The sequence below is a fragment of the Corapipo altera genome, unplaced genomic scaffold, assembly GCF_003945725.1.
Source record: "Corapipo altera isolate COAL_440 unplaced genomic scaffold, ASM394572v1 113, whole genome shotgun sequence".
Lineage (NCBI taxonomy): Eukaryota > Metazoa > Chordata > Aves > Passeriformes > Pipridae > Corapipo > Corapipo altera.
Window position 1 is genome coordinate 11782732 of NW_020884895.1, and position 26279 is coordinate 11809010.

Consider the following 26279-nt stretch of genomic DNA (forward strand, 5'->3'; position numbering starts at 1 on the left):
GCTGGGCAGTGCTGGGTGGTGCTGGGCAGTGCTGGGTGGTGCTGGGCAGTGCTGAGTGCCCCATCCTGCTCGCAGTGTGCTGGGCATCACACCCCCACACTGCTGGGATGCAGCCCGCAGCTCCTGTGGGGGCCATCCTCTGCATGAGAGGCTGGAGGTTTGGGGACAATCACCAAACATCAGATCAGGTTCAGTGAGAGCAGAGACACAGGAGGATTCTGTACGGACAGAGTATCCCAGTTCCTGCTGTCACTGACAAACGCCCGAGCGCACACAGAGCTCAGCGGCTGCTGTCACTGCTTGAGGTCATCCCCCTGCGGCAGCACAAACCAGCACAAACACTCACACCCAGCAGGCCCGTGTGTGCCACTCACTGCCTGTCCCCCGGCACTGACCCCACGCCAGCCGGGGCAACCTGCCCAGCTCCACACGGAGCTCCTGTGCCGCTGGGTCAGGTATCCCCGCCCGGCCCTCGCGCCCCCGAGGGTCACACACCCGCATGGGCAGCTGTCAGAAATGCAGCTGCTCTGGGAAAGTCTCACACCGAGCTGCGCCAGCCCGCTGGGTCTGTTTATTTATGCTATTTTTATAGCACTGCGGTAGCACAACCCGAGATCCCGAGCACTGGTTGCACCGCTCCGCGCGCGGTTCTACACGAACTGCTGCTCAAAGTACAACGGGAAAGCTTCTTGGTTCCCATCAATCCACCAACACCACACCATGAAAGCATCTCCATAGAAGTCCAGGGGACGAGAGCTGAGAGCAGGAATGTGCTGCTCACTGTATGCAGAGATGTCACTGGAATAACCCCTGGCTCTCCCTGGGGCCCCTGGAATAAACCCTTGGCTCTCCCTCAGGTCCCAGTGCCGACCCCAGCACTGCAGGCAGAGGAGCTGGGAGAGGTGTGGGCACCAGTGGGTGCTGATCATCTTGACCATGCTGATACAACAACTTTTCCATTTAAATTTGTTAAATTTCTTAAATTGACGCTCAGGATGTCCTAGAGCCAAATTAATTCTCCAATTAAAAACTGTTGCTTAGCAACAGGGCTTGAGATGCAGGAGAGCAAAGAGGGATGCCCACGATGGCACCAGGAGCTGCCTCTGCCAGCAACAGAGTCAAATCCCCACTATTTAACAGTTATTAACAACTGACGTAATTTACAGTCACTTCAAACACTTTAAGGTGTTCTGACTGTGCCGTGGTACCGACTGGTCACCGCCGGAGCTGAGGCCGGTGTTCCCTCAGCCACGGGCTCTGCCTGTAGCCGACTCACACAGCCTGAGCCACAGCCAGAGAACCACCAGCCAAGGCTCAACAGCGCAGCTGCAACACATGAAATACTTCTGATCCAAAACAAACACGCAAACACCTCCCTCTGTCAGGGAGTACGAATTCCTCCCGACCCAGCGCGTTAGACCCCGAGCAGGAGGATGGCTGGGATGGCTGTTACGTACCATCGAGCATTGCCTGTAAATGGTAAAACTATTTATCCTGATGCCCATGTGTCTTACAGGAAAACATTTAACTCCCCGTAAGCTATGGCTTCCTTTTTAAAAATAAACTGTTTGCAGGCACTTTGTGTCGAGGTTGGTTTGCCAAGCACATATTCAGAGAAACTTTCTTAGTATTAAACAAAAAAGAGTTACAGGACCTATTTTACTGCCTTGAAGCACACAGATTGCAGTCCCTAAGCCAGACAGTGGTCCAGAGGAAGGACAGCAAGTGCTGAGGCCCCACACAAGGTCGAGGCACAGCCTGTTTGGAGACCCAGCCCAACACCCACTGATGGAGGGGTCACTGCAGCCCAGCTCTGCCACCACCCTGGTGCACAGCCAGCCACCCTGGTGCTGTGGCACTGTGGGTGCCTCTCCCACACATAACCAGTTCCCAGTTCATGGGCAAACCCAGTGCTGCGAGCAGGGCTTGCTGAGAACCCGCTCTCAGACTGCCCACCTGTGCCTGCCGGGCCCTGCGGCACCCCCAGCTCACAGCCCAACAGCCTGCCAAGGAGCTGCTCTGGGCTTGGATACTCCCAGAAAACTTCCAGGTGCAAGGAAAAGGCCTGCTGGTGGCAAACACCTTCCAGGGGAAGGAGGTGAGGGCACCTCCCCTGTGAAGCCCCCTCAGCCCCCTCCAGGGCTGAGCTGTGCACAGGAACACCGACAGCAGCACACAGTGTTCGCTTTCCTAAGTGAATCTTTTCATATCAAAACACACCAAAGTGACCACTTAATGACATTTCCATGTGTGATTATTGTGCAGAAAAGCCTCAACCCCTCTAATTGATCATTTGGCTCACACAGCTAATGGCACTCCTATGGGAGCTGTCCTATTGCCATGACATCCAACAGGATTTAGAAAAAAAGAAAAAAGCAGAGTGAGCAGACTGCAAGCCCAAAACCAGAAGGAAAGACACCAGCACAGCAGCAAAACCCTTCCCACTGCTCCTGCAGCATGTGGGTCCCTCCTCCTCCAAGGCAGCACAGAATGATCCACAGCACCAGCCCAGGGGGACAGCAATGTGGATGGGGACAGGGATGGGAATGGGGATGTGGAGGGGAACGTTCACACTGTGACACTTTGCTTTGCACCCACAGCAGTGTCACCAAGGCCTGTCCTGCACAGGTCACTCTGTGACCCAGGGTAAGGTGGCTGCTGGGACTCCTCCAAACCACCTGAATCTTCATTTCCTAACAGCCACTGGCAAATGCAACAGCAGCTTATGGAAATACAAATATTTGTTTATGTCCATTTCAATTTATATACACTTTTATTCATATTTATAAAAATTTAAAAGTTATAATAAAATATTTAATACAATTTGGGACTGATCACGGTATTATTACAAATATTTGTATATCCACACATCTGTATTCACACCTGGTATGTATCAATCCATCAGCAGTTATACTGACACTCCCAGGACACACAAACTCAGCAGACTGCACTAGACCAACACTAGACTTCCTCCCAGGTAACATCCCCACCTGCCTTCAGCCAGTGCAGGATGAGGGAATTATGCTTTTCCAGGGTGGAACAGGAAAAGCAGACCCCCCCACAAAGGGGGTATGTACCCCTGAGGGGCAGCACGTGGGTCACGCTGGCATTACAAACTTCAGCTGCTCCCTGAACTCCAGTGCCACCAAATCCTTTTAGAGCAATCCCTGGTAATCCATACGATCCTCACTCAAGCGTGTAGTAACTCCCATTTTAAGAGAAGAAGGAATGACTTTATGTCCAGATGAAGTAAAACACAGGGAGATTTGCCCTGTCTCCCGGTGCCGAGCAGGGAGCGGGATCACACTGACCCACACTGCTGCTCACAGCTGCAATCCCTGCCAGTGCCTGCAGCTGAAACCAGCCCCTCTGCCTCCTGCCACCGCTCTCAGGCTCTCAGCAGTTCCAAGGGAATGACTGGAACGAGCAGTGAGCTGAAGGTCCATCAGGTCCCACTGCAACTGTTTAACGGGTGAGCTGAAGCATAATAAATATTGAATAATATTTTCAGGCTTATAATTTGTTTTAGTGTATTTGGTGGTATGAGAGAAAACGGGCACATTGTCAAACGCTGCATCCAAACTGGGGGAGCAAACAAAAAGCCCTTGTTCAGTAGAGCTGCTAGAACAGGTTAGTGCTATTTATGGCATATTTTAAAAGGGAATCCCACATAAAGGAGGGCACCGTGTGTGTTATCATGCACTTTCCACACAGTTGATCTAGTTTAAAATTGTTTTGGAACCTGCCCTGGCTGGCTGCAGGGCTGTTCCCACCGTGCCCATCACTGCCACCCAGGGCACGCTTCACTGCCCCACTGGCTCAAGCAGAGTCTTCTTAGTTATTTAACCTAGGTTCTAAGGTAGATATCTGCACAGGTAAAATACCCCAGATGTAACTGTTTTCATTTGGTTTTGCAGCACACTGGCATTTTCATTCTCTCCTGCCTGGTGCAGGGAGGTGACGGTGGGTGACCTGTGCTGGGTCACTGGTGTCCTCACCCAAGCATGGATGCACATTAGAGCACCATTAGCGGTGCTATACCTGAACTGAATTGCTGTAGTTTAAAAATAAAACCTTCCTTTTGTCATTTCAAGAGAGACACTGCCATCCCCTGCTGCTGCCTCCTCAAACAGAGGGTAGCTGAGGCAGCAAGTGGGATCTGGCCACCGGTGGGACATGGGGTGGGACAGCCTGGCAAGTGTGATGCCACTCTGCTGCTCCAGTTATAAAGCTCTTCCCCAGATAGCACAGGTACAACAAAGAGCACTATACAGCACCTTCACAATACATTTTCCCTGGAACATACAGGACAGGCAAAGCAAACAAGCAGCAGGAGATGGACAAGGTATCATCACTGTGCCAATCCTTCTGCACAGAGCCCAGGACCGAGCCTGCCAGGGGCACCCACTGCCAGGACCCCCAGCCCAGGCACCCCCAAACGCTGTCTTTAGCTCCCAGTGATGCCCATGGCCACAGCATCCCCCACCTGCCCTCTCACATGGGGCACCTGGCCCTTCTGACAGGACCAGCATCCCCTGCCTGCAGCTGGATGGAACTAGGGACAGAGTGACCCCTTCCAGACGTGCACAAGCACCTGAGGTAAGCTCCAGAGCAAGGACAGGAGGGAGAGCAGGAAAGAGAAGCGATCCCTGAAGTGATGCACTGTTACCCCCCCAACACCCATGACTTTCACTGTGCATTTTTGCAGTGGCAGTGCTCCATTGCTCCTGAAACCTCCTGCCAGGGCTCCCTCGCAGGGCTGGGTTTGACAACCGGCACGTTTGAATCTCAGCAGGTGTCTGATCCACCTCCCTCCCAGTGAACACCTTGGCTGCAGAGGCTGAGGCCCCAGGTGAGGTGAGGACAGGGACTGCAATGTGAGCCGTCAGCAGGCGGGGGCTGCCAGCGCTGGCAGCGGCTCTGGCTGAGGGCAGTGCTGAATAACACAGGAATCAACGGCACGTCGATTAACTGCTCTGTGTCCAACAGCACGCCCACAGCCTCCAACAGCAGGCTGAAGGTCAATGCCTGTCAGTATTTATATCTGGAGTTTTATGGGAGAGAGGCTGCTCTAAAAGCATTACTGAGAACTGCAGCCCCACACCCCAGACACTGGAAATCACTGCTGGAATCGTATCCTGAAAAACCAACAGATCCATGTTTGGGGGTTTTACTGACGGGGTTTACTTAAGAATTACACCTTTCTCTATTTTCTTGCTATTCTTTTTGTTGTATTTTCCCCTTGCTTTTAGCAAATACAGCCTCCTGATATGCTGTTTTAAATACAACTAGAATACGTTTGTCAGGCACATATTTTATTGACTGAAACTATTCCTAAATTTGACTAAAAGTTACCTAACATCATTAGTGGGCAAAATAATTGTCAAAATATTATCTTATTCAAGCTAAATGATAAATTCTGACTGAAACATGGAAAGTTTATTAAACCTTATTTCAAAATAGGATTTCAGTTTACAACCGAGCACAGGTGAAAGAAAGCACTCTGAGGGGGAAAGGACAGAACTGGAAATTTCATAGAATCACAGAATTAGAGACTAGTTTGAGCTGGAAGGAACCTTAAAGATCATTCAGTTCTACCCCTGCCATGGGCAGGGACACCTTCCACTAGCCCAGGTTGCTCCAAGTCCTATCCAAACTGGCCTTGGACACTTCCAGGGATCCAGGGGCAGCCACAGCTTCTCTGGGCAACCTGTGCAAGGGCCTCCCCACCCTCTCAGGGAACAATTTCTGCCTGAAGAAGAAATTTCTTCCTAAAGAAGAAATTTGCCAGGATCTGTACTTCTTACAGATAAATAAAACATTTCCCTGAAACCAAGGTCAGTCACTCAAATGGGAACTGTTATGGTAATCAATACCAAAAGCCTGGAGAAATGGTTTCAAATTCATCTCTGCTCTGACATGCCACTTTCCCTGGAATGTGGGAAGCAAACAGTGAATCTTCCCCAGGTGAACACCAAGAGTGGGGCTCTGACTCACCTGTGCACGGGTACAAAAGGGGTAAGAGGCACTGTGGGAAGCAATGGCTATTTTTTCCTGGAAAAGTGAATAGCTGCTTTCTCAGCACCTACCCAAGAATTCACAAAGGATCACAAGTTTGAATTAGCAGTGTGAGAAAAGATCTTGACTCTCTTTCATCAATGGCACACTAAAATCTCTGCCGAGCCACATGCCCTGTTGCTCCGTGTGGTTCTGGAAGAGCTGGCTGGCATCTGACAAAATAAACCTTTGGCTTGGTGGAAAACCCACAGCCTGCAGGGCACGGCCCTCCTGTGAATCCCTGAAAGGAGCACGGAGAAGTGACCTGATTTTCAGGAATGCAAACAGCTCCTGGTCCCTGACCCCACAGGTGCAGGAGACATTTTACATCACCATAAACTGCCTCAGATGGAAACATACTGCTTCGATCACATCCAAACCTTTCCACCTAATTATCACACAGCCCTGGCACTGCCACAATAACCCACAGCAGTGGCTGTGGAGGGGACAGGGACAGCTGTCAGGGGACTGGGACAGAGACCTTGGGCATCAGAGAACCAAGAGCCTTTCACAGCAGCAGGGAGAGCCCTGTGGGTGCCACCAAGGCACGGGGTGCCACAGCTGAGGACACGCTGCCTTTGGCAACCAAAAACTCAACACTTCTGGCCCTTTCTGTACAGTTTTCTTACACGATCATTAAATTAAGGCCATTCAGTCTACTCAGTAATAAAGAAAAGGAGAGACTGAAATAGCAGGCACAGGCACACAGGACAGGCACTGCAGGAGGCAGGGTGCACACCACCCTGAGGGCACCGAGTCCCAGGGCGCTTCAGTCTGATGTCACTGCACCACAAAACACTAAGCCTGCAGATTAATCTCCAGAGGGGGTTCAGCTCTGAGGTACATGAGGATGTTGGGGCTGATGGACCACTAACATCCATCACAGAGGACAGAAGGTGGACATGGAGTCCCTCAGAGCAGCAGCATGGGGTGCCACGTGCAGCCCCGAGGTCCCACAGCACCAGCACGGGGTGACCCACAGGTGGAACCATGAAGGTTTGTGTTTATCTCACGGCTGCCACCACCGAAAGGACAAACCCACAAACACACCCGAGTAAAGCGAGTGGACTGTCCCTGTCCAACAAGAACTTTAGAAACTAATAAAAGCCGAAAAAAAAACAGGGCAGGAAATCTTTAACAACTTCTAAGAAAAAATTCCACCTATTTTCCACAAGAGGGAACTCAGTGAAGCCAATGGCTTCTGCTTCTGACAGGCCAGTGATTTCCTACAAACGCAGTGCCCAGCCCCTGTGCAGGCAGGGCAGCCCTGGACCGGCGGGCAGGGACTGCCAGAGCCCACAGGAAGGCACCCGCGGTGGCAGGGACACACCCGTGACAAAGCGGGATTTAATGTGACTGCTCCTAATGGCAGCAGGAATCCCGAGGGAGCAGCTGGCCTGCACACCCCAGTGCAGCAGAGAAGTGTCACCGTGTGATGACTTTATTGCTGTGGGGCCAGGGCTGGCAGGAGCTGCTGTGATCGCTCCTGTACTAATGAAGCAGTAATTAGTGAGCATCATGCACCAGCCCCGGGCAATGCCAGCTGCCTCAGGGTCAGCAGGAAACCCAGATCCACACACGTGTCACCCCTCCTGGGCTGCAAGCACACAGCTACAACCCTTCCCACAGCCTCACATTACAGCACTGAACACGGGAGCCACGGCAACCAAACAAGGGATCCACAGCAATGAGACTCTGCATGACTTAGTCAGCAACTCAGAGGAATTAATGACCGTGGCCACACACACCTATGAGTAAGGTCAACACTCGGGCCTCACACCCAAAGGCACCCCCAGACCAGCAAGAGCCCCTGAAGCTGCTGCCACCCACTCCAGGGCACTGCCACACTCCCCCCCCCAAAGGGCACTGCCACGTGTCCCTGCCAGGCACCACCACATCCCACCCCAGGGCACCCCCAAGTCCCACACATTTACTCTCTATTTCTGTTGGCTGGCAATTAAATATTCCCGTTCTTTTGAATTTTTTCTTTTAAAGCTAATTCCGTCTGGTTTGAAGTGAAAATCAAAGAACAATCACTAAAGATAAAGACCAGGCTGACAGAAAGCTAGCCTTGCATCTTTCCTTAAATGTGCAAGACAGAACAAACACAGCTCTTCTCCTTTTCCTCTCAGCTGCGTCACGAGTATCACATAAGTAGAATCATTAGCTCTGGCCTTTTTTTCTGCACGTGCAGACACATGCAAACATACCACCCGAACTTCATATCCTACCAAAGGGGGAAATCTTTGTCCTCAAGTTAAGACTGATTACTAGAAATCATATAGGAGTAAGTTTTATGTAAAGGAATGGTAAATGCACTGCAAAAGGAAATGGGGAAAGGGCTCACTGTATGCACACAACAGGGGACACCTGATAAAGAAAGGTAAATAAGTTATGCATCTGCCACAGGGTTGCTCTTCTTGCTCATCTTGCTGGCTACTGGGTATTGAAGCAAAGGTGTTTCAAGAGCAGAGGATCTGGTGGAACAGAGAGAGCATATAAGAAATTTGTCAGCAAGCAAGTCCTGAGACAGGAGGGACATGCAATAAGTCATGTTTTTAAGAGACCTGGAGGCCAGCTCTATCTGGTGGTGGAAGGACATGCCCATCAGAGAGGTGAGCAAAGCTTTGGAGAACCATCAAAATCAGTGCCATTCCCCAAAAAAGGGCAGGGGATAAAAGAGATTTTGACAGGTAAGCCAGCAGCAGCACAGTGCTGCAGAGGGCTCTTCCTGGCCATGGAGAGAGCATGGCCAATGCAGATGAGAAGCAAAACAGACATAACACTGAATCTAAAACACAGGCTCTGGTGTACAAGCACTTATGGTACACCTAAAGCTCGCAGGAGAAAGCCTCTACAAGTGAATAGGGAGCAAGCCCCCAGAAATGAGGAGAGCTTTGTACATGGTCACTGCTCATCAGCATCACACACAGAGCCTGACAGGAGTGGTACTGTGCCCTGGAATTCAGTCACTGACAGAATTCAGCACATGTAAATTAAAACAATTAAAATTAAGATTTGTTACAGTGGTACACTGCCATGAAAAAGCAAAACAAAAGAGAGCTGCTCTCCCTGGCAGTCAGCAGCCCTGCTGTAGCCTAGGGGTGATGAGTGGTTTAATTCTACAGATGAGAACCTATTTTCCATTCTGTGTCAGTTTTCACACCCAATCTCTGCTGGTTACTACTCATGTCCTACCAGCTCTGTCCCTATTCACTTCCAGAGAATGTTTCCTACACAGTTTGTTGAAGTGCCATGTAATTAATGGTTCCTGGGCACAAGCACCACCTGAGCCAGCAGTGGCTCTGGCAGGACCCGCCCGTGTTGCTGTGGGACCCCCAGACCTGGCACTGGGCAGCCCACTCCTCTGTGACACAGCAGCACTGTCCCTCACGGGGCACTGACACCTCCCACACCCCACTGGTCCCATCCCACCTTCCCAAAAGCAGGGGAAGCACCTCAAGTTGTTCTAAATGCTCGGGATGTCCGAGTAAGCCCTCGGTGGCAGTGCAAAGCAAGGCCCTGAGTCAGCTCTGCATGGCCGCCCCTAATACACAAAAATAACTTGTTTATTCCTCCTGAGGTGTTATTTTTACACCGGCAGTGCCGGGTAACCGTGGCCATTTGCTGTCACTGGTCCCAGCAAGGCACGTGGTGAGGGCTGGGTGCACGAGCCCTGCAAGGTGCCGGATCAGGGATGTCCCTGTCCTGCCCAGCTGTCCCATCTCGGTGCAGAGGGCTCAGTGCAGGGCTGGGAGAGGTTCTTGGACTCGGAGCATGCACAAGAAACACCCTCAGCCACTGCCCACCCTGCCAGCTATGCCCAGCACCTGAGGAGAGCCATCCTACACCTCCCCACGGCATCAGCCAGCGCCTCCAGGCTCCCAAACAGAGCTCCAGAGGGAAAACCTCCTCCTTTGATTTCTAATCATCTGGAGGAAAGCACTGCTAAATCAAAGCGTGCCTGCAGTTCCAATGAGGCAGAAACCACTCCTCCATGTGTACAAGCAGCATCTGTCAGCTCAGGACAGCTGAGGGCAACGCTGCGATGCTGCCCTGGCTGCACCCACACCGCTGCTCACACTGAGAACCAAATGCAGCTCTCCCTCCACAGACCCAACGTGGTCCACAGTGCACTCCCAAAGTATTCAGTTAACACTCTTCCAGGGTTCACTACTCTTTATCCACCTGGCTTTGGTGGATACAAGTCCAACTAAGTGAATGCAAACATCCCTAAGGGCCGGGAATACCAAAGTGTGGCTGGCGAGTTGTAAGCGGGAACATGACGGAGCAGGACAAGAAGCAGAGGAAGCTGCTGGCAAGTAAATATTGCTCAACAGGACAGCAGGATTGGGGAAAAACTGACAGAGTGGAATAACAGGAAGTTTAGTCACTTCTGGACAAAAAAAGCGAAGCGTGTGAGTGGGGCGGAGGGAGCGGAGCGGCTGGAGTGCCGGGATGGGAGGGCAGGGCAGGCATGGGACATGCTGCCGTGGGCACTGGACCCACCAGAGGAGGAGGAGACTGTCCTGCCTGGGTGCCCCACTGCAGCAAACCCTTCACAAATACAGCAGGATCCTGCAGAGGCTCCTCCAGCTCCTGACTCGAGCTGATGACCCAGTTAACCCACATCTCCGGCTCCTCCTCCGCCTTTCTCAGCACAGAGAGCACCCTAACTGCTCAGCCTGGGGTGCAGAAATCACCAGGGGAGGCAAGGAGAGCTGAAATACAGCAGTCAGAATTTAAGGATGCAGCTAATTTTGAACAATCAGCATTCTCATTCAAAGCCACTGCAGGAGGTGGCAGTGTCTGTGTGGCAGCGGGGCCAGACCATGGGCTGTCCCCCCACAGCAACACCCTGGAGAACATTCTGCTGCTGATGGAATTAGCACGTTTCTGGTGGCTCTCAAGCCATACTGTATTCAGACCATAAAGGCACTTTGCAGAAGCCTCAGTAGCGGGGAGGAAAGTTGAAAGGGAGATCAGGTTTCCCTGATGGTGATCTTCCACACTGCAAAGTGCCCACGACCCTTGAAATACGGTCTGCCCTGATCACTGATGAGGAGTAACAGTGCTGGGTGTTAGCAAAAGCACTAGAAAAACACAAACCCAAGATTCTACTACATCATTCAGAGAGGAATACGTAGCAAGAGAAAAAACAAATTTAAAATAATTAGAGGCTAGATAAAGAAACTCACCAAACCATGGCAAACTGAAGGCAAGCTTGATTAATAAAGTTGTTTACGGCTTAGGTAAATGAGGGAAGAAAAGGATATAAATAACAAAGGGTTCAGCAGCAGAGAAATAAGAAAACTTTAAAAAGTTTATGGTTCAAAAATTCCTACAATGAGGGTCTATCTATAAGCAATTCAGACTTCAGTAGCAAAAAAAGATACCAAAGAAGTTGATACATTTGATATTGGGAGGTAAAGGGAGAGTTAAAAGTCCTTAACAAAGAACAAATTAAAGCAAGCAAGTATAGGAAAGGGAAAGTGTCATGGGCAAACAAAGGCTGACACATCAGGTTTGTTTTACCTTGCAAGTGTGTGCTGAGGCACAGTAAAAGCTTCCTAAGCAAATAAACACCCTTCCCGTCCCTGTGGGAACCACAGGAGCAAACCCAGGACCTGGGGTATGGCTGGAGGCCTCACTGGGGCAGCACGTGGGGCCTCACAGGGAGCACTGCTCCACTGTCAGCTTCGGGACACACCTGCCAGGTTTCCTTAAAAAAATCCAACCCAAACCAAACCCAACCCTGAGGTGCTGTAGCAGCTCCATGGCAAACCAAGGAGCGGAGACATCCCAGCTGGCAGGCAGGGAAGGACACAGTGCCTTGCTGAAGCGAGCAGGCATGGGCACAGCAGGGATGCCAGGGCACAGCAGGGATGCCAGGGCACAGCAGGGATGCCAGGGCTGCGAGGGGGCACACGGAGCACGAGCACTTGGCTTAATTTCTGATTTGGGGTGGCCCCTGGGCCTTGCCTGGCCTGTGAGTAACAGCACAGCCCCAAAGCATGGGCTCAGCCCAGTGTCCAGCTCCGTGCCCTCAGGTCAGCGTCCACCCCCATGACATGACCCAGCAATCATTACCACCAGGACATGGAAGCTCTGACCATCGCTGGAAGTGCTGACCCGTACCGGTGCTGAATTCCTCGCTCAGCTCTGTGCTGCACTCCTGAGGGGGGGAAGCAGGATGCTGGGCTCAACAGGCCCTGTATCACTCACAGGTTTTTTTCTCATACAGCTCAGGAACAATTTCCTGCACTAAGTGCTTTCCAGGCCTCCTAACACTGGTATTGCAGATCAATATTTCACAAGGAAAGCTGTCTGACAGGTGCGTTGCACTCATTTAAGTGTCACTAACAGGCAGTGCTGCTGTAATCACACACTCTGCACCTCTGCTACCTTCTGCCCCAGAGGTTTGGCCTCACTCACTTTACACATGAAACAAAATGACAATAAAAGGACAGAACAAAAGATCTCCTGTAAGGCAGTGTGCAAATAAAGACAGTATCTATCTGCACTGTCTGCACCAGCACAGGCTACAAGAAAACATCACTTGGTCTCAGGAGCTCTCTATCCCCTCTCCGTTGAAGCCTCTGTATAGGCTTTATTTTTAAAAATGCAACTCTTTGTTAAGCAAATACAGAGAGCAGAGACCAGTGTCTAGGGACAAGGACCCGGTGTGCTCAGAAACACGGCTGCAGGGTGAATATTCAGTGTCAAAGCCTTGAAAAGCTCGACCCTCTCAGTTACATACTGAGGAAAAAAAGCTCAGAAAAGCTTATGAAATATGTGACAATGACATTAGAGGAGCAGAAAAAACACATAAACGGTAGAAGCTGTTTTTCAGTGTCTGTAAGCCCTCACAGAGCACCTGGGCTCTGCAGGAACACAGAGGTGCAGATCCATCAGCCGTGAACAGAGTAGGTCAGTGCACACGGACTAGTAGGAAACCCAGGTGGCAGGATTTATTTTTCTAAAGTTAAATAATCACAAAACTTGCCAGAACACTGCTCTGCAGTCAGAACTCCCTTTGATTGTTTATTTTCACACAGGCACTGACAGCTGCAGTGTCCTGTCCCAGAGCCGAGCTGTGCAGTGGCAGCTCCTCCAGAGGGGAGCTCAGCTCCCTGCTCCATCCCAGCAGCCACCCCACGGCCAGGTGGGGGTCCCATCCCACAAGGAAGGTACAACAGCCCAAACCCAACAGCGAAAAGGAAAGAGGGGGTAATATCTGTTTTACAGAAGCAATCTTTCTGTAGGAAGCAGCACTTTCGGGAAGAATTTCTTCCCAGAAAGGGTGGTCAGGCATTGGAAGGGTAGAGTAGTGGAGTCCCCATCTCCATCCTCGGAGGTGTCCAAGGAATGACTGGATGTGGCACTCAGTGCTCTGGTCTGGTTGACAAGGTGAGGATCAGTCACAGGTTGGACTCGATGGTCTTGGACATCTTGTCCAACCCTAACGACTCCTTGATTTCCGTCAGTGGCAGTTTAAGGCTGTTGTAAGACATTTCAACACTACCCTTCTACCCTTCCCATCCAGGCCGAGGTGAAGGAAATGCCACCTCTGCAGATATTATCTGAGCGTGTGTGAGCTCAAACACACGCCCATGACCTGAAGACTCAAACGCTCTCGCTTGAAGTGTTCAGCCACATTGCTGGTGGGAAATGAAAAACTTTCCATGTGTGGGAGCCAACCGAGCTGATGAAACAAACAGGAACATTCAGAGGGAGGACTGGTGTGTCATGATCTCATTGCAGAAGCACTTTTTCTCCAGGTTCAGCATGTGTGAGGCAGAATCAAAGCCCCAGAGATGAGAGCATCAGCCTCAGGGCTGGGCTGCAAGGCTGCCTTACAGGTGCTTGCTCTTCAAAAACCCAAATTCTCTTTTAATATATTTCACACAGGTCTACAAGAGGAAACAACTTATTTCTAAGTATTAAAAGGAAATAAAACCACTATTAAATTCCCCTCTTTTCCCTGACTTTTTTTTAATGTGAGACCAGACTGGTTCTAAACACAGTAAAACAGGAAAGTAGTACAATAGCAAATGAGAACTTTTCTACTCCACAACGTCCCTACAAAGAAACATGTTCAAGGTGAGAGCTTTGCTCACCACTTTGGCCAAGCCCTCAGAGCCCCAGCAAGGTGTTTCAGGGGAGCTGGAGATGCACTGTTCCCAACAGCTGGTCCTGCCCTTCCACAGCCCCATCACCACTGGGAATCCCTGCCTTCCACAGCCCCATCACCACTGGGAATCCCTGCCTTCCACAGCTCCCAGGGCTCAGACAGCTTTTACACAACATTAAGGAGCAGAAGCTGAACTGAGTAATTTGTCAGGTGATCAAAACAGAATTTGAGCAGTCACTCGGTAACACTTAATTATTTGTCATTTAAACAGAACAGAGAGAAAAGAATGTAACAGCTATGGATGGTGCTGGACAACTGACCTGTGGCTGTACTCCAGACAACAATAAAATCCAGAAATGCTTTCCAAATCTTAAATCTTAAATATGAGTGTATTTTTAGCAAAATTTATTTTCAATTTGTTTAAGCACAAAAGAATTTCTTAATTCACAAAAGGTCTTTGCAGCTGCTGAAGGCTCCTTCTTAGGTACAAACCTAAAGTCAACACACAAAACACACAGCCTGAAAAAAACCTGGAGGAGCCACCCAGCACCAGTGGCTGCAACTGCTGGAATAATGCACAGCAAGGGCAAGGATTCGAGAGACACGGGGCCTCCTGCACACCCCAAGCCCCCAGAACAACAAGGCTCTGGAAGTTTACACCTCCTGACCATCACCTGCCTTCAGGGAACCTTGCACATGTCATTAATCTGGGCTGTTCATACACATACAGACACATATATACAGCACACAACGAGCATATACACAGTCTGTAGTGTGTACAGCCCAGAGTAGAACACTTAGTTCACAAGTATAACAAGTAACTTTAACCTTCCACTGTAGCTACTTTTTCATCAGTGTCTAACCTCTCAGGTATCTAAAATCATCAGAAACATCTAAACCATAAATGTGGACAAACACTGTGTAAAAATATTTCACATTGTTACAGACATTAACAGTGTCTTCAGCCAGGGGCCTGAAACATGAAGAGGAGAACTCACTTTCCTCTCCCAATTTTCAGTGCCTGACTTAATGAAGTCAAATGCTAAAGGACTCAAACAAGGCAAAACTATTTGTGCTTTCCTCCATAGTAAAACAAAATCAACCCATCAACAAGTATTAGTTTTCAGACATATTTAATCACAGCAGCAGCCACACTTGGAACTAGGTGCAAAAAACCTATTGCAAAGAGCTGGCAGAAACTGGGAACCAACACCTTTTCTCGAGGAGGAATCTGGGAGCCTGTCTGCACACTGCATCCCTGGGGCACTGCCTGAGCTCTGGGTTCTCCCATCTCCTGGGCTCTCCTTTTGCTTCCCCCAGCTCCCATCTGCTCTGTTCAAACACAGCCCTCTCTTCTGTGCCATCTTCCACGTGGTGTAACAGCACCTGACCTCTTCAACCTCATGCCTTTTGTCTCTTCTCTGTCTCCCCCTTTAATTTCTTTCTCTCTCCTGCCTTCTCTTCTAATTAGAGACTTAATCACCTCCTTACACATTTTACTTTGGTGTGCTGAGGAACTCCCGTGGTCATCACCACCTCTTTCCCTCCGGCTGCCTTCTTTTCTCACTTTCCTCTGGTGTCTCCATCTCTGTGCGCTCTGAACGTGCCCCTAACCCATGGGTACCTCCCCTGGGACCTTTCTGCTACCTTTGGGTGCCTCTCCAGGACTTCTGGAAAAGGGTCCTTGCTTAGCCCATCAATCTCCTTCTATTTAACACACATTTGAGTTGACTTGTTGCTTATTTAACAATCGCATGCAGAAAAGTTAATTTCTCACCAACATTCACACATTTGCTCTGCCTTTAGGTTATTTTTCCCAAAGAGCTCACTGAGCTTCCTTGCAAACCTGTCTCCTCCCAGTACCAACACTGCCCCGGGTACTCCAGCCTTTGGCAGGTGAGAGCAGATATGACCCTGTGTGCTCACTGCTCTGCCTGCACATCCATAAAATGATAACCACGAGTGTTTTCTGAACACAAAATGCAACATGCAAATAACCTGCTACAAGTAAGTTACTGAGGGAAAAGGAGTTTCAACACTTCTAAACACTTCTCCCAGCCATGTTTTAAATGACTGTCCAACCCTACACCACCCTGACCTTGGCTGGTGCCATTAGGAAAGGGCAGTAGTTTTACTTTCATTGCAGCAAAAAACTGAGTTGACTTTGAGGTCTGGAGACTCCTTTAACTCCTGCTCTCAAAAGTTTATAACCATTTCCAAAAAAGTCAGTTTTAACCAACACTGCATGGTGTTACTGTTCTAAAAATCCCTTACTTCCTCCTGTTCAGTCCAGCTACAGGAAAAGACCAAACTGCCCGGTCCTGGCTGCAGTGAGCTCACACTTTGCTGCAGGTCTATTTTGCCAGCTGCAGCTCCACACATGGTCACTTCTGTGCAATAAATGCCTGGCTTGGTGAGGGGTTCCCCCAACCAATCAACCCCACCACAAACCCCCCAGCATCACCAGGAAATATTTAAATCACTAATGGGAGTTTTTTCAATGAAAAAATTCCTTGTGCTCCACTGTCAACAAGAACTTTGCATTGTAAGGTACTTTACTGGGAATTAAAGCTGCCACATATATCCATCATCCATCCATCCATCACCCACACATTCCCTTGTGCAAGGGAAGCATCTCCCTGTGCTCCACAGACAGGAGGTGCAGCTGCAGCGTTCAGGCAACAACTAGAGTGAGTAACAAGGTAAGGGATACAAGGACCTGACTCTTCTGTTTCCTCTGAGGTGTGTCTAGTGAGTGTGAACTCTTTAACCCTTCAGTGTGCCTTCAGTCAGGGGCTCTTCCAGCTGACCTGCATTCGTATTTGGTTACAGTCCCTGCAGACACACCAGCTATCTCCTGACTCAGCTCACAGCAGGGAAGATTTTACCAGGGCACGGACAAGCAAGAGGATGTCGATGCAGATGATCTTCTGAACACACCCTACCACCAGAAAGTTGAATTCCAGGCACAGTTTCCCATCTGCAGCTGGCTCTAAACCCTGACTCCACTGTAAGAAATGGGAAGGGACAGCAGAGCCAGCAGCCCATCCCACTCCAGCTCTCCCTGTCTGCAGTGGCACAATGTGCTCCGAGCTGCTGCACAGACGGCCCAATTCTGCCCAAAGACACCGACCAGCTGTACACTTTTCTCCCTCCCAGCATTTGCTTCAGCAATGTCAGTTTATAAGGAGCCCCAAGGCTGCAGAAAACACTTCATTCTGCCTGTTCTTTTCAAAAGACTTCAGTTAAATGTGCACACTCTTGTTCCGATATGAGAGAACAAATGAAGAAAAACGGTGCTCCTGACACTGCTGTGCTGGCTCCTGCACACCTAAAAACCTGCCAGGCTCCTGAGGAATGAAAACCTCTCCCTGGGCTAGCCAAGGCTGGAAAGATGCTCTCAAATAAAAAATGTGCAACCTTCCCCCTTGCCCAGTATCAAAGACCAGCACAGGGTTTTAGACTGAATCCTGTCAGGATAAAGAAACTCTCTTCTGCCATTATCAGTCTGTGCTCCCAGAGTGTGACCACTGTCACACACTCACCCTGGGACTCTGCCTGCTCGCTTCCACACAGGGTTATTGCACAGGTTCCTCTCCAGCACACATAAATCAATCTTACCCCAGTGATGTTTACGACCAGCTTGTGTTTCTGCTTTCAACATTGAGAATGTTTTTAAAACACCTAGACAGAGGACAGGGAAAGGGAAAACAACACTGGAAAAGCTGGATATTGAAGGAGCATTAATATTGCTAGGGGCTCAAATGCCACAGGGCTCCTGATGTTCCCAAATTTCAGCAGGTGGGTACCTCCCTTGGACAGCAACTCCATCCATGGCCAGGAGACAGGAACAACTTAATAAGAGCAGAAAACAATGAGCTTTACTCCTGTGAAGTGGTGGTTACCAACTACACCTGCAGCTACCTGGGGTTTGCTGGCTGCTCCTGGATTGGGGGGGGGTTTCAGCGTGTCCCCAAAATGACCTGCTCCCAGGGGATACCACTGACCCCATGACCTGCCCCAGCCACAAACTGCCACGTTCCACCTTGGGTTCAACGGAGTTTGCTCCTCCTGGTCCCACAGGAATGTCCCCCAACAGAGGTGGCCTCAGAGCCACCCACCTTTCACAGCCTCACAGCCCCCACTCTGTGCCAGCTGCTTCCTGGTGCTTGGCACACATGGACACATGCCCTCCCGAGCAGCCAGCACAGCAGGAGCAGCAGTGTGCACATACATGAAGGACAATTGCCACACTGACATTTCTCTTTTTCAAATTTAAATCTCCATCTCACAGCTATTTATGTCTCTGTTTAAGCCTGGAATTATCCCACGTGAATTCACTGAAATCACACCAGTAATGAGCTTTCTTTGCTCCCCAAACTGCTCCTCTCCTCAAGCAGCACTGTCTCTCTTTCTGCTAACTCTGTAGTATTTCGCCAAGTCAGGAATGGTCCAGAGAAATCTGGAGTCGAGGAGTGTCTTTCCAGGAACTTGACGGGACTTGAAGTGCTCTGGATCCAAACCCACTTCCCCGGCCAGCCCCTGCCCCTGTCCTGCTGCAGCAAACTCGGCAGTGTGGGCACCCTCCCGTGGAGCAGCACCAACACACCCACCATCCCACTGCTGGGCAGCCAGAGGACTTCGCAGGATCTCCATGGATTTGGGAAGTTTATGCAGTGAGTGTGGTATAACAAAAATGCAGTCTGGGGAAGCAGCTTGCCAGTGCCAGGGTGAAGTCCCCCAGCATCACTATGCTGGATTTATTCCTCTTCTTTAAAAAACCACTTCATCAGATGTATTTCCCTCTATTTGATCAAAACGTTGCACTTGCTTTCAACTACCTCAACACATGTTCTGCATCAGTTAAATCCTCAGATGTTCCCTAATGAAGAGGATAAGTCATAAGTATCTCAATAAATTCAAACATGAACCCTAAGACAGTTTTCTTACTTGCATAATCCTGTATTTCAGGACCTGACAATTCACTGTTGACTTAAATCTCACTTCAACAGCAGTAATCCTCCTGGTGGCACCACGAAATGAGGGACAAGACAGAACTCTGGATCAGGATAAAAGCAGCTCTTGTTATTTCTGATTTGAGTGCTGCTGTGCAGCCCTGGATGGAGAAACAGGCTGGACCCCCAGCCCTCACATGAGCTCAGGCAGGGCCAGCGTGGAACAAAAGGAAGCACAAGCAAACAGAGAGGATTGAGGAGGTGCCTGTTACTGACCAGCCCCAAAATGATGCTGCTTCTCTCTCTTAACAGGGTTGTCTGGACCTGAGTGAATTGGTAGGAGGGCTGAGGACTCGCCTTGACTTTGGCCAGTGCCCTGGAGAAGAGGCTCCTTCCCAGGCATGGGACAGGCTCGGACACAGCAGCTGCTCCTGATGGGAAGCACAGACTCCCAGGCAACATCATCAGCAGCAGCTCCTAAATGACATCCAGTTGGGCTAACGAGGCTCTGCCGTCCCGAGGAAGAAACACCAGCACATTTCCAAAGTCAAAAACCAGATGTGATCATTTGGTCTTCAGTGTAATTTGTTGCTTCCAACAAATTTCAGTGAGCCTTGGCAACAAGGCATCTGTACTTGGAAAAACAGAGACTTGGGGTCATCCTGGGAAGGAGAGAGGCCTCACAGGCTGCTCCTGACCACACAGTTAAGACTTGGGCAAACGACTGAACGTTCTAGACATGAGGCTTCCTTCATGCCCTCTTACATTTCCCTTGCAAACTAGTTCAGAATTTTACTGATTCTGACTATGCCCAGCAGAGTTCCAGACCGTAACAGAAGCCCATGCTGGTTTCTATTACACACAGCCTCTAAAAAATTAGTGCAAATGCTGCAGAGCAATGTTTTAATTTTTATTTAATTTCTTCCTGCCGAGGCAGAGCTGAAGCTGTAAAATGAGCCGTAACTCTTTTGTCCAAGGATCTGATAAGATTTCAAAACACCATTTATCTTCTCAGAGAGGGACACACGTGCTTTGGATTGTTTGGTTTGTTAATGGACTATTTGCCACTCAGCCTAACAATTGCCCCATTTTCCCTTGTATTTGCCACTTTCCCTTCCCTTCCTCTTCTGGAGCTCAGCCTGTTGGCAAACACACAGGCTGGAGAGGAGAAAAATGGCAAATCAGACCTTAGGAATTTGAACACTGTTTATGTTTTCATTTTTTGCCAAGGGTTACTGCTTTACGAGCTTCCTTGGACTCAGCCGTGTGTCCATCTGCCTCCCAGCCCGAGCCTCAGCTCACCTCTGCTCCCGGGATCCCGTCCCTGCCTCACGCTCCAGATACCACACAGGTAAAACTACCCAGGAGTCACCTGCTCAAGTGGTCTGGGTTTTTCCTTCTGCCTTAATTAAAGAAGAATCAGAGCCACGATCTGCCATGTTCACATTACTGGTGAGATACACTTACTGGGATTTTCTTTTCTTCATTTTAAAAGAAATAAGGTTTTTATTCTACACCCTTACGTAAGTGTCACACAAAGAGGAACAGCAAGTCAAAAAATGAATAGTTTTTGAAGCAGTGGTGAAGTAGACAGACTTGAACAATTAACAATTACATCTCTGAGGTGGAAGAAATAAGGTGCTCACCAATTTCAACAATAATTCATTTATATATTTTTAAGGCTTCTTGGGAAAAGGTGGTAGCTACTTCTACAGAACTCAGGAGTTTCATTTTTAAAAAATAAATACTTCTACACTGGAAGATAAAATACTATCATAACAAGTACTGGTGGATCTCAGACACAAAGCACCACAGCTTCAAGCTCAGACATCATCAGTGAAGAGACTTGCACTCCTGGATTCCAGAAGCAGAGAAATGTGTAAGTTCAAGACTTTTCAGCTGTTGAAGGGAGAGTAGGAAAAAGCTTTTACACTTCATTGGGACACCCAGCTTAAGCATGAAGGAGCTGCCTGGGCCGGAGAGTAACTCAAGAGAGCAAAAACTGATCTGAAAGCTGCAGAGTCCGTGGTGAATGTTCGCTCCAAAGGGAGGTGTGTGACTCCATTCACCACGTCCACTGAAAAGCCAGCAGGTTTTGTGCCACAACAGCTCCCACCCTGCAGAAAGCCCAGGTGGAGCCGTGCTGAGCCCTCCCTGTGTCACACTCCCCGTGTCACACTCCCCCAGCACAGGGCAGCAGAGCAGGGCAGCCCCGCGCTGGGGTGTCCTCTGCATCTGCAGCCTCCCACAAGATTTGCATTTGACATCTATCTCCCCATTGTTCAGACATCTTTATCTCAGCTTTCAGGAAACGCAGATGACTCATCTATCGGAACATCTGACGAGCCTAACGTAATTTCAAAATGAGTTCTACTTAGGCTTATTTTTCCAAGCAAAAAAAAAAAAAAAAATGAAGAAAATGTTTCAAAATTACACTAAAAATCAAATTTCTGTTGCAAACCAGCTCCCTGATTTAGGAACTCGAGTGTTTATTTTTGCTGTAGACAGTCTAATAGGCTTTTAGGCATCCAAATTTAGGGAAAAAAATCCTACGGCATTTAAACAAGGCAGAGTCAGAGCTGGAGCTGACTCAGCCGCTCCAGCGCACAATTTGAATACACTACATAATCGTTCTTGGTTTAAAATTATCCTCCTAATATCTAAGGGCCAGATTACCCCACACAAGTTCATCTTGATTTGTGCACTCCCCTAGGCCAGCCTTGCAGGTTTCATCAGCACTAATTAGGCAGCAGGACAACATCCCGCTGGGGCTGTCCCGGCCCTGACCTCCTCCTGCAGCACCTCGGAGGCTCCTCCGGCCACAGGCCTGGCTGCCTCCTCCTCCCCACACTCCCCATTAACACACACCAGCGGCTGCTCGTTCCCCCTCACAGGTAAGAAGGAGCTGCCAGGTATGCCCGTGGGATGTGTTTCCCAACAAGTGACAGTGTCCAGAGCCCAAGGCTGCAGTGCCACCGCTCCTCACACAGTGCGGGGCAGAACCCTGAGAGCCAACACCCCTCTCCCTGCTGAGCCCTACGCAGAGTTTGTGCATTCACTTCACAGGGAGGGGGAGAAATAATAAAAAAAGGAAAAAAAGTGCCTTACCCAAACCCAGAGTTCCACTTCTGGCACCTATTTTTGCCTCCTCCAGGCAGGGCAGGGCACGGCAGTGGCGTCTGCCTGAGGTGGCTGCATGCTCCATGTGCTCTGTCCCCTCCGTCCCCGCTCTGCACCCACACAGGACATCTGGGCAGAGGCCAGAGGTGAAGGGCACTGCCACTGCACATGGTCCCCTCCCAGCATCTGCTGTGCCTGTTTATGTTCTAAATATAGCAGAGCACATGGGCCATCTCCAGCTCCAGAGGAGTCCTGCTCCAGGGGCTGCAGCTCTGCAGCGCTCACACCTGCCTGACGTCAGCTCTCACACAGCACTGACTCCCGAGGACACTCACACCAGGTCTGGGGAGTGATACCAGTGACAGAACACAGCATCACAGACTGGTTTGGGCTGGAAGGGCCCTTAAAGGCCATCTCATTCCAGCCCCCTGACAAAATGCATTCTTAGTTCATTAAAAAAATAATTCAGTGGCTAAATATATGTTTACATCCAAGAGTTAATGTAAGAATAGCTGTTTAATTAATACCAATATTATATACATTTAATAAGAAATCAAGTACTTTAACATTAATGTAAATTTTTCAGTGTACTGGTATTTTAGTAAAGAGCAGAGATATTACACACTGAATTGTTGAAAAATAAAAAATTATTTTTGAATGTCCTCATCCAAAATCTTTTTTTCTCTGTGCTAAACTACTGACTGACCTTACAGGGTCCAGATGGAGCTGGTGCAGCATTTCCCTAAATTGTTTTTATAGAACATCTAAAGTTTGGGATATTGCAGACAAGGTAACACAGTGACTAGTGCTGTTCAGCTCAGCACACACCAAAACTGACCCAGAGCTGACACAAACCCAAAACTGAGCAATGGCTTCAGCGATGGGGACTGGGAATTCCCAGAAGGAAGACATTCCCTCTTCTGTTTACCCCAGGTATTCTTGTACCCGATACAGCTCCTTAGCCCCCCAGCCCAGCCCAGGGCAGCTGCTGGCAGCCAGGGGTGCCAGGCCCACGCGTGGCCCCGCGGGCCCATCGGGAGCAGCTCCCCTGCCCCGCGCCCCGGCTGCGGATCGCCCGAGCCCCCGGGAGCCTCTCCAGCACACAGCAGCTCTGCCACAGGCCAACCTTTCAGCAGGAGCACAAGTAAACAGCTCTGGTCAGCAGAGTATTTTTAAACAGCAGATTCTTTCCCAGCTCGGTGCCTGCACTGACTCCCCGGGGCAGCAGCAGGCTCCTCTCCTCCAGGATCTGCAGTAAGGCTGTAACGCTAACTACGGTTATCACCCGCGGACCTTGCAGCGCTTGGCAAAGGTCATCATTAGCTCCTGCATTAAAAAAGGAAGCAAAGAGCCCTGATGACGGCAGCAGAAGGGCCAGCCCTGCCACCGGGGCTGGGGAAGCCTGGCCAGCCTGGGTCATCCCCTCTCATACAGACACCAGCCCACGCTGCCGCCCGGCTCCAGCACCGCTGGCCTCCCCAGCCAGCACTGAGGGAGACCTTAAGGCACTTCCAACAATGTCAGAAGTCTGAGCAGGGGATGCTGGCATGCAACAAACCTGGGTGATGCCTCCTATGGCAAAGGAGATTCATGTCCAGTTCACTCTGGTGGCTGGTTTCCACCCTTTTGGCTGGATCCTCGCCCTGAGAAGCGCAAGGCCAGCAGGGTCAGGCCGCTATGGAACCAGGGGGCACTGCAGGTGCTGCTTCACCAGCAAACCCATCCTGGCGCTCTCAGTCCCTCCTGCAGGGACAGGCTGGAGGCTCCAAGGCCAGGCCTGTGTTCTGGCAGCACTGAGGTGACACCGCGGGGCTGGGACTCCCCACCAGCACTGGCTCCGCTCCTACCTCCCACACTTGTTTAATGCATAAAAACATCTTATTTTGACATTTTAAAATTAAAACCCCTGCATGCATTTTAATTACCATAACTTTAAAACAAATTTCAACAACACAGAAACAAACCCATTTCCATTTCTGCAAGTTAAATCACGGCTGGGGGTGATGGGGTGGGTATTTCAGGCCCAAGAGCACTGTAAAGCTTTACCCTCTACCCCGATCTGAGACAAGACACGTTCTCAAGCTCGGGATGTTGCAGGATTGACACAAACCCAGTGTAACCCACTTCCTGCCGGCTGCGCCGGGGCCTGGCTGTGCACGACCTGCAGTAGCTGCTACAGCTACAACTCCCTCCCCAAGCACGTCTCTGCCAGCAGCCAGCTCCGTGCACTCGCTCCACTTCCCGGGAGCTGGGCCCAGCAAGAGAAAATTACACTGGAGAAAAAACTGACAGACAGATCTCTGCTTCCCAACTTCTGATTTTTTCATGACTCTACTGAATTAATTCTGTGCTGTTTGTGGGATGAGTATTTTACATAGTTTATTTAATTCATGAAAAACTAAGGGAAGGCAAAGGGACCCACACGCTTGACGCCCATCACTGGAACTACAGCTACAGTGAAACAACAGTCATACATTTACAGTACCTAGCTTGGATATGTCTCCTGCAAACCCTCTCTGCTCCTGCCCTGCTTGCACATCCAGAGGCACCCTGCCTTCTGCTAAGTGCTGTCCCTCCCTTAAGCAAGTGCATTTAGGAAAAAGATGGGATAACCACAGCAGTGCCAACCACAGAAAGGCAAGCAGGGTGCTCATGGACACCCAAATAACCCAGGGAGGAAAACACTCTTCTAAGGTTCACCATCAGCTGTCCAGAGACACCAACGACCCGCTGGTAGTTACGAGATGGAAACAAATCCTCATATTGCTTACGTGGTTTGTGCTATTAAAAACAAAGAATCCTTACAGTGACTTTGCTGTTTCTACGTGAAGTGCCCTTTATTCCAGCTACAGGCAGGGAATAATTTGGAGGCAAAGAATGAGACCCTGTAGCCACACCAGAGGATTTGAGCCCTGCCAGGCGTATTTTCCCTTCGTTCCCTCTATCCTTCCCCTGAGGAAAATAGCAAAACAAACCGACAGGCATCAATAAAATAAAAGCAGCAGAACACCCCACTGCTGGCAGCCAGCACGCGCTCCCCTTCGACTGCAGGGCTCCTCTGGCTACAACTGCTTCTTTCATTAGCTACGTATCCTTGAAAATAATGTAACATTTACTCACTTTCAATGAGTCAAAGCAGGCGATTACACGTCCGTTCTCAACTTGGCAGCTTTTCGATGGGTGTGCAAATTTACATTCCGTGTCTGGTCTCGAGCAAGTCCCCCTTTGGAACTCCCTACACACTTCCAGCGTTAGCCATTTTGTGTCCCGGATCGGCGTGACACTAACAGCCATCTTTAGATTTTACAGGTAGTTAAAATTTCCAATAAAAACGAGGAGCTGAACCAATAAACTGGAAATGACGAAAGTGCCACCTCCAGAAGACAGTTATCCCCCGCTCCCTATGTTAAAATAAGTACGTGTAAAACTGGGTGGCTGCAATCCCGAGGACGAGCTGTGTCACCGGAGTTCGGGGAGCGAGCCCGCTCCTGGGCCGGGCGGGCCGGGACTGCCAGCCAGGTGCGCCTCCGGGAGCGTGGCCGGGACGAGCCCCGCGCTCAGCAGCCCATCCTGAGTGCGGGCGTGGGGCCGCGGCGGCTCTGGCAGCGCTTCCCGAGGGCTCCCGGGCCGGGCAGGCTGGCAGGTGCCTCCGGGCAGCGATGGCAGCGGGCTCTGCGGTGCGATCGGGATCGATTAGTTTGGCATAGACAGATGCAGCAGTTTAGAGCAACGACCGACACTGGCTTTGGGCTGGGGTTTTTCTCCTCCTCTCCGCGGCTGTCGGGCGGCAGAGCTCTGACCTTCGGGGCACACTTTAGTGCACAGTGCGGCGGCGGCGGGGGGGCAGCGCCGGACCCTCCTCCCGGCGGCGCGGGGCTGGCAGCGGCGGAGCGCTGTCGTCGCAGTCTAGCTGGCAGCAAGCAAGGCAAAAGCAGCGGCTGCTCTAGAAGCGGTCCCAAGCAGCAGCGACGTCAGGAAAGGCACTTCTTAGTACCAACCTGTGGAGAGAGGAG

The 26279-nt window shown here is 50.2% G+C and overlaps 1 protein-coding gene across 9 annotated transcripts in view; it reads right to left on the reverse strand.

Moving 5' to 3' along the window:
* The window catches only part of MBNL1 (muscleblind like splicing regulator 1), a 56413-nt gene extending 30140 nt beyond the window's left edge, over positions 1-26273 (reverse strand). For 8 of the 9 annotated variants that reach the window (XM_027647692.1, XM_027647690.1, XM_027647689.1 and 5 more), the window contains exon 1: positions 25387-26273. In XM_027647692.1, the coding sequence (XP_027503493.1) occupies positions 25387-25560 (174 nt within the window). In that variant the 5' untranslated portion in view covers positions 25561-26273. Of the gene's footprint in view, positions 1-9255; positions 9374-25386 lie in introns of those variants that run through there. The other variant, XM_027647693.1, reaches the window with a different exon arrangement.
* Between the last annotated feature and the right edge of the window lie 6 nt (positions 26274-26279).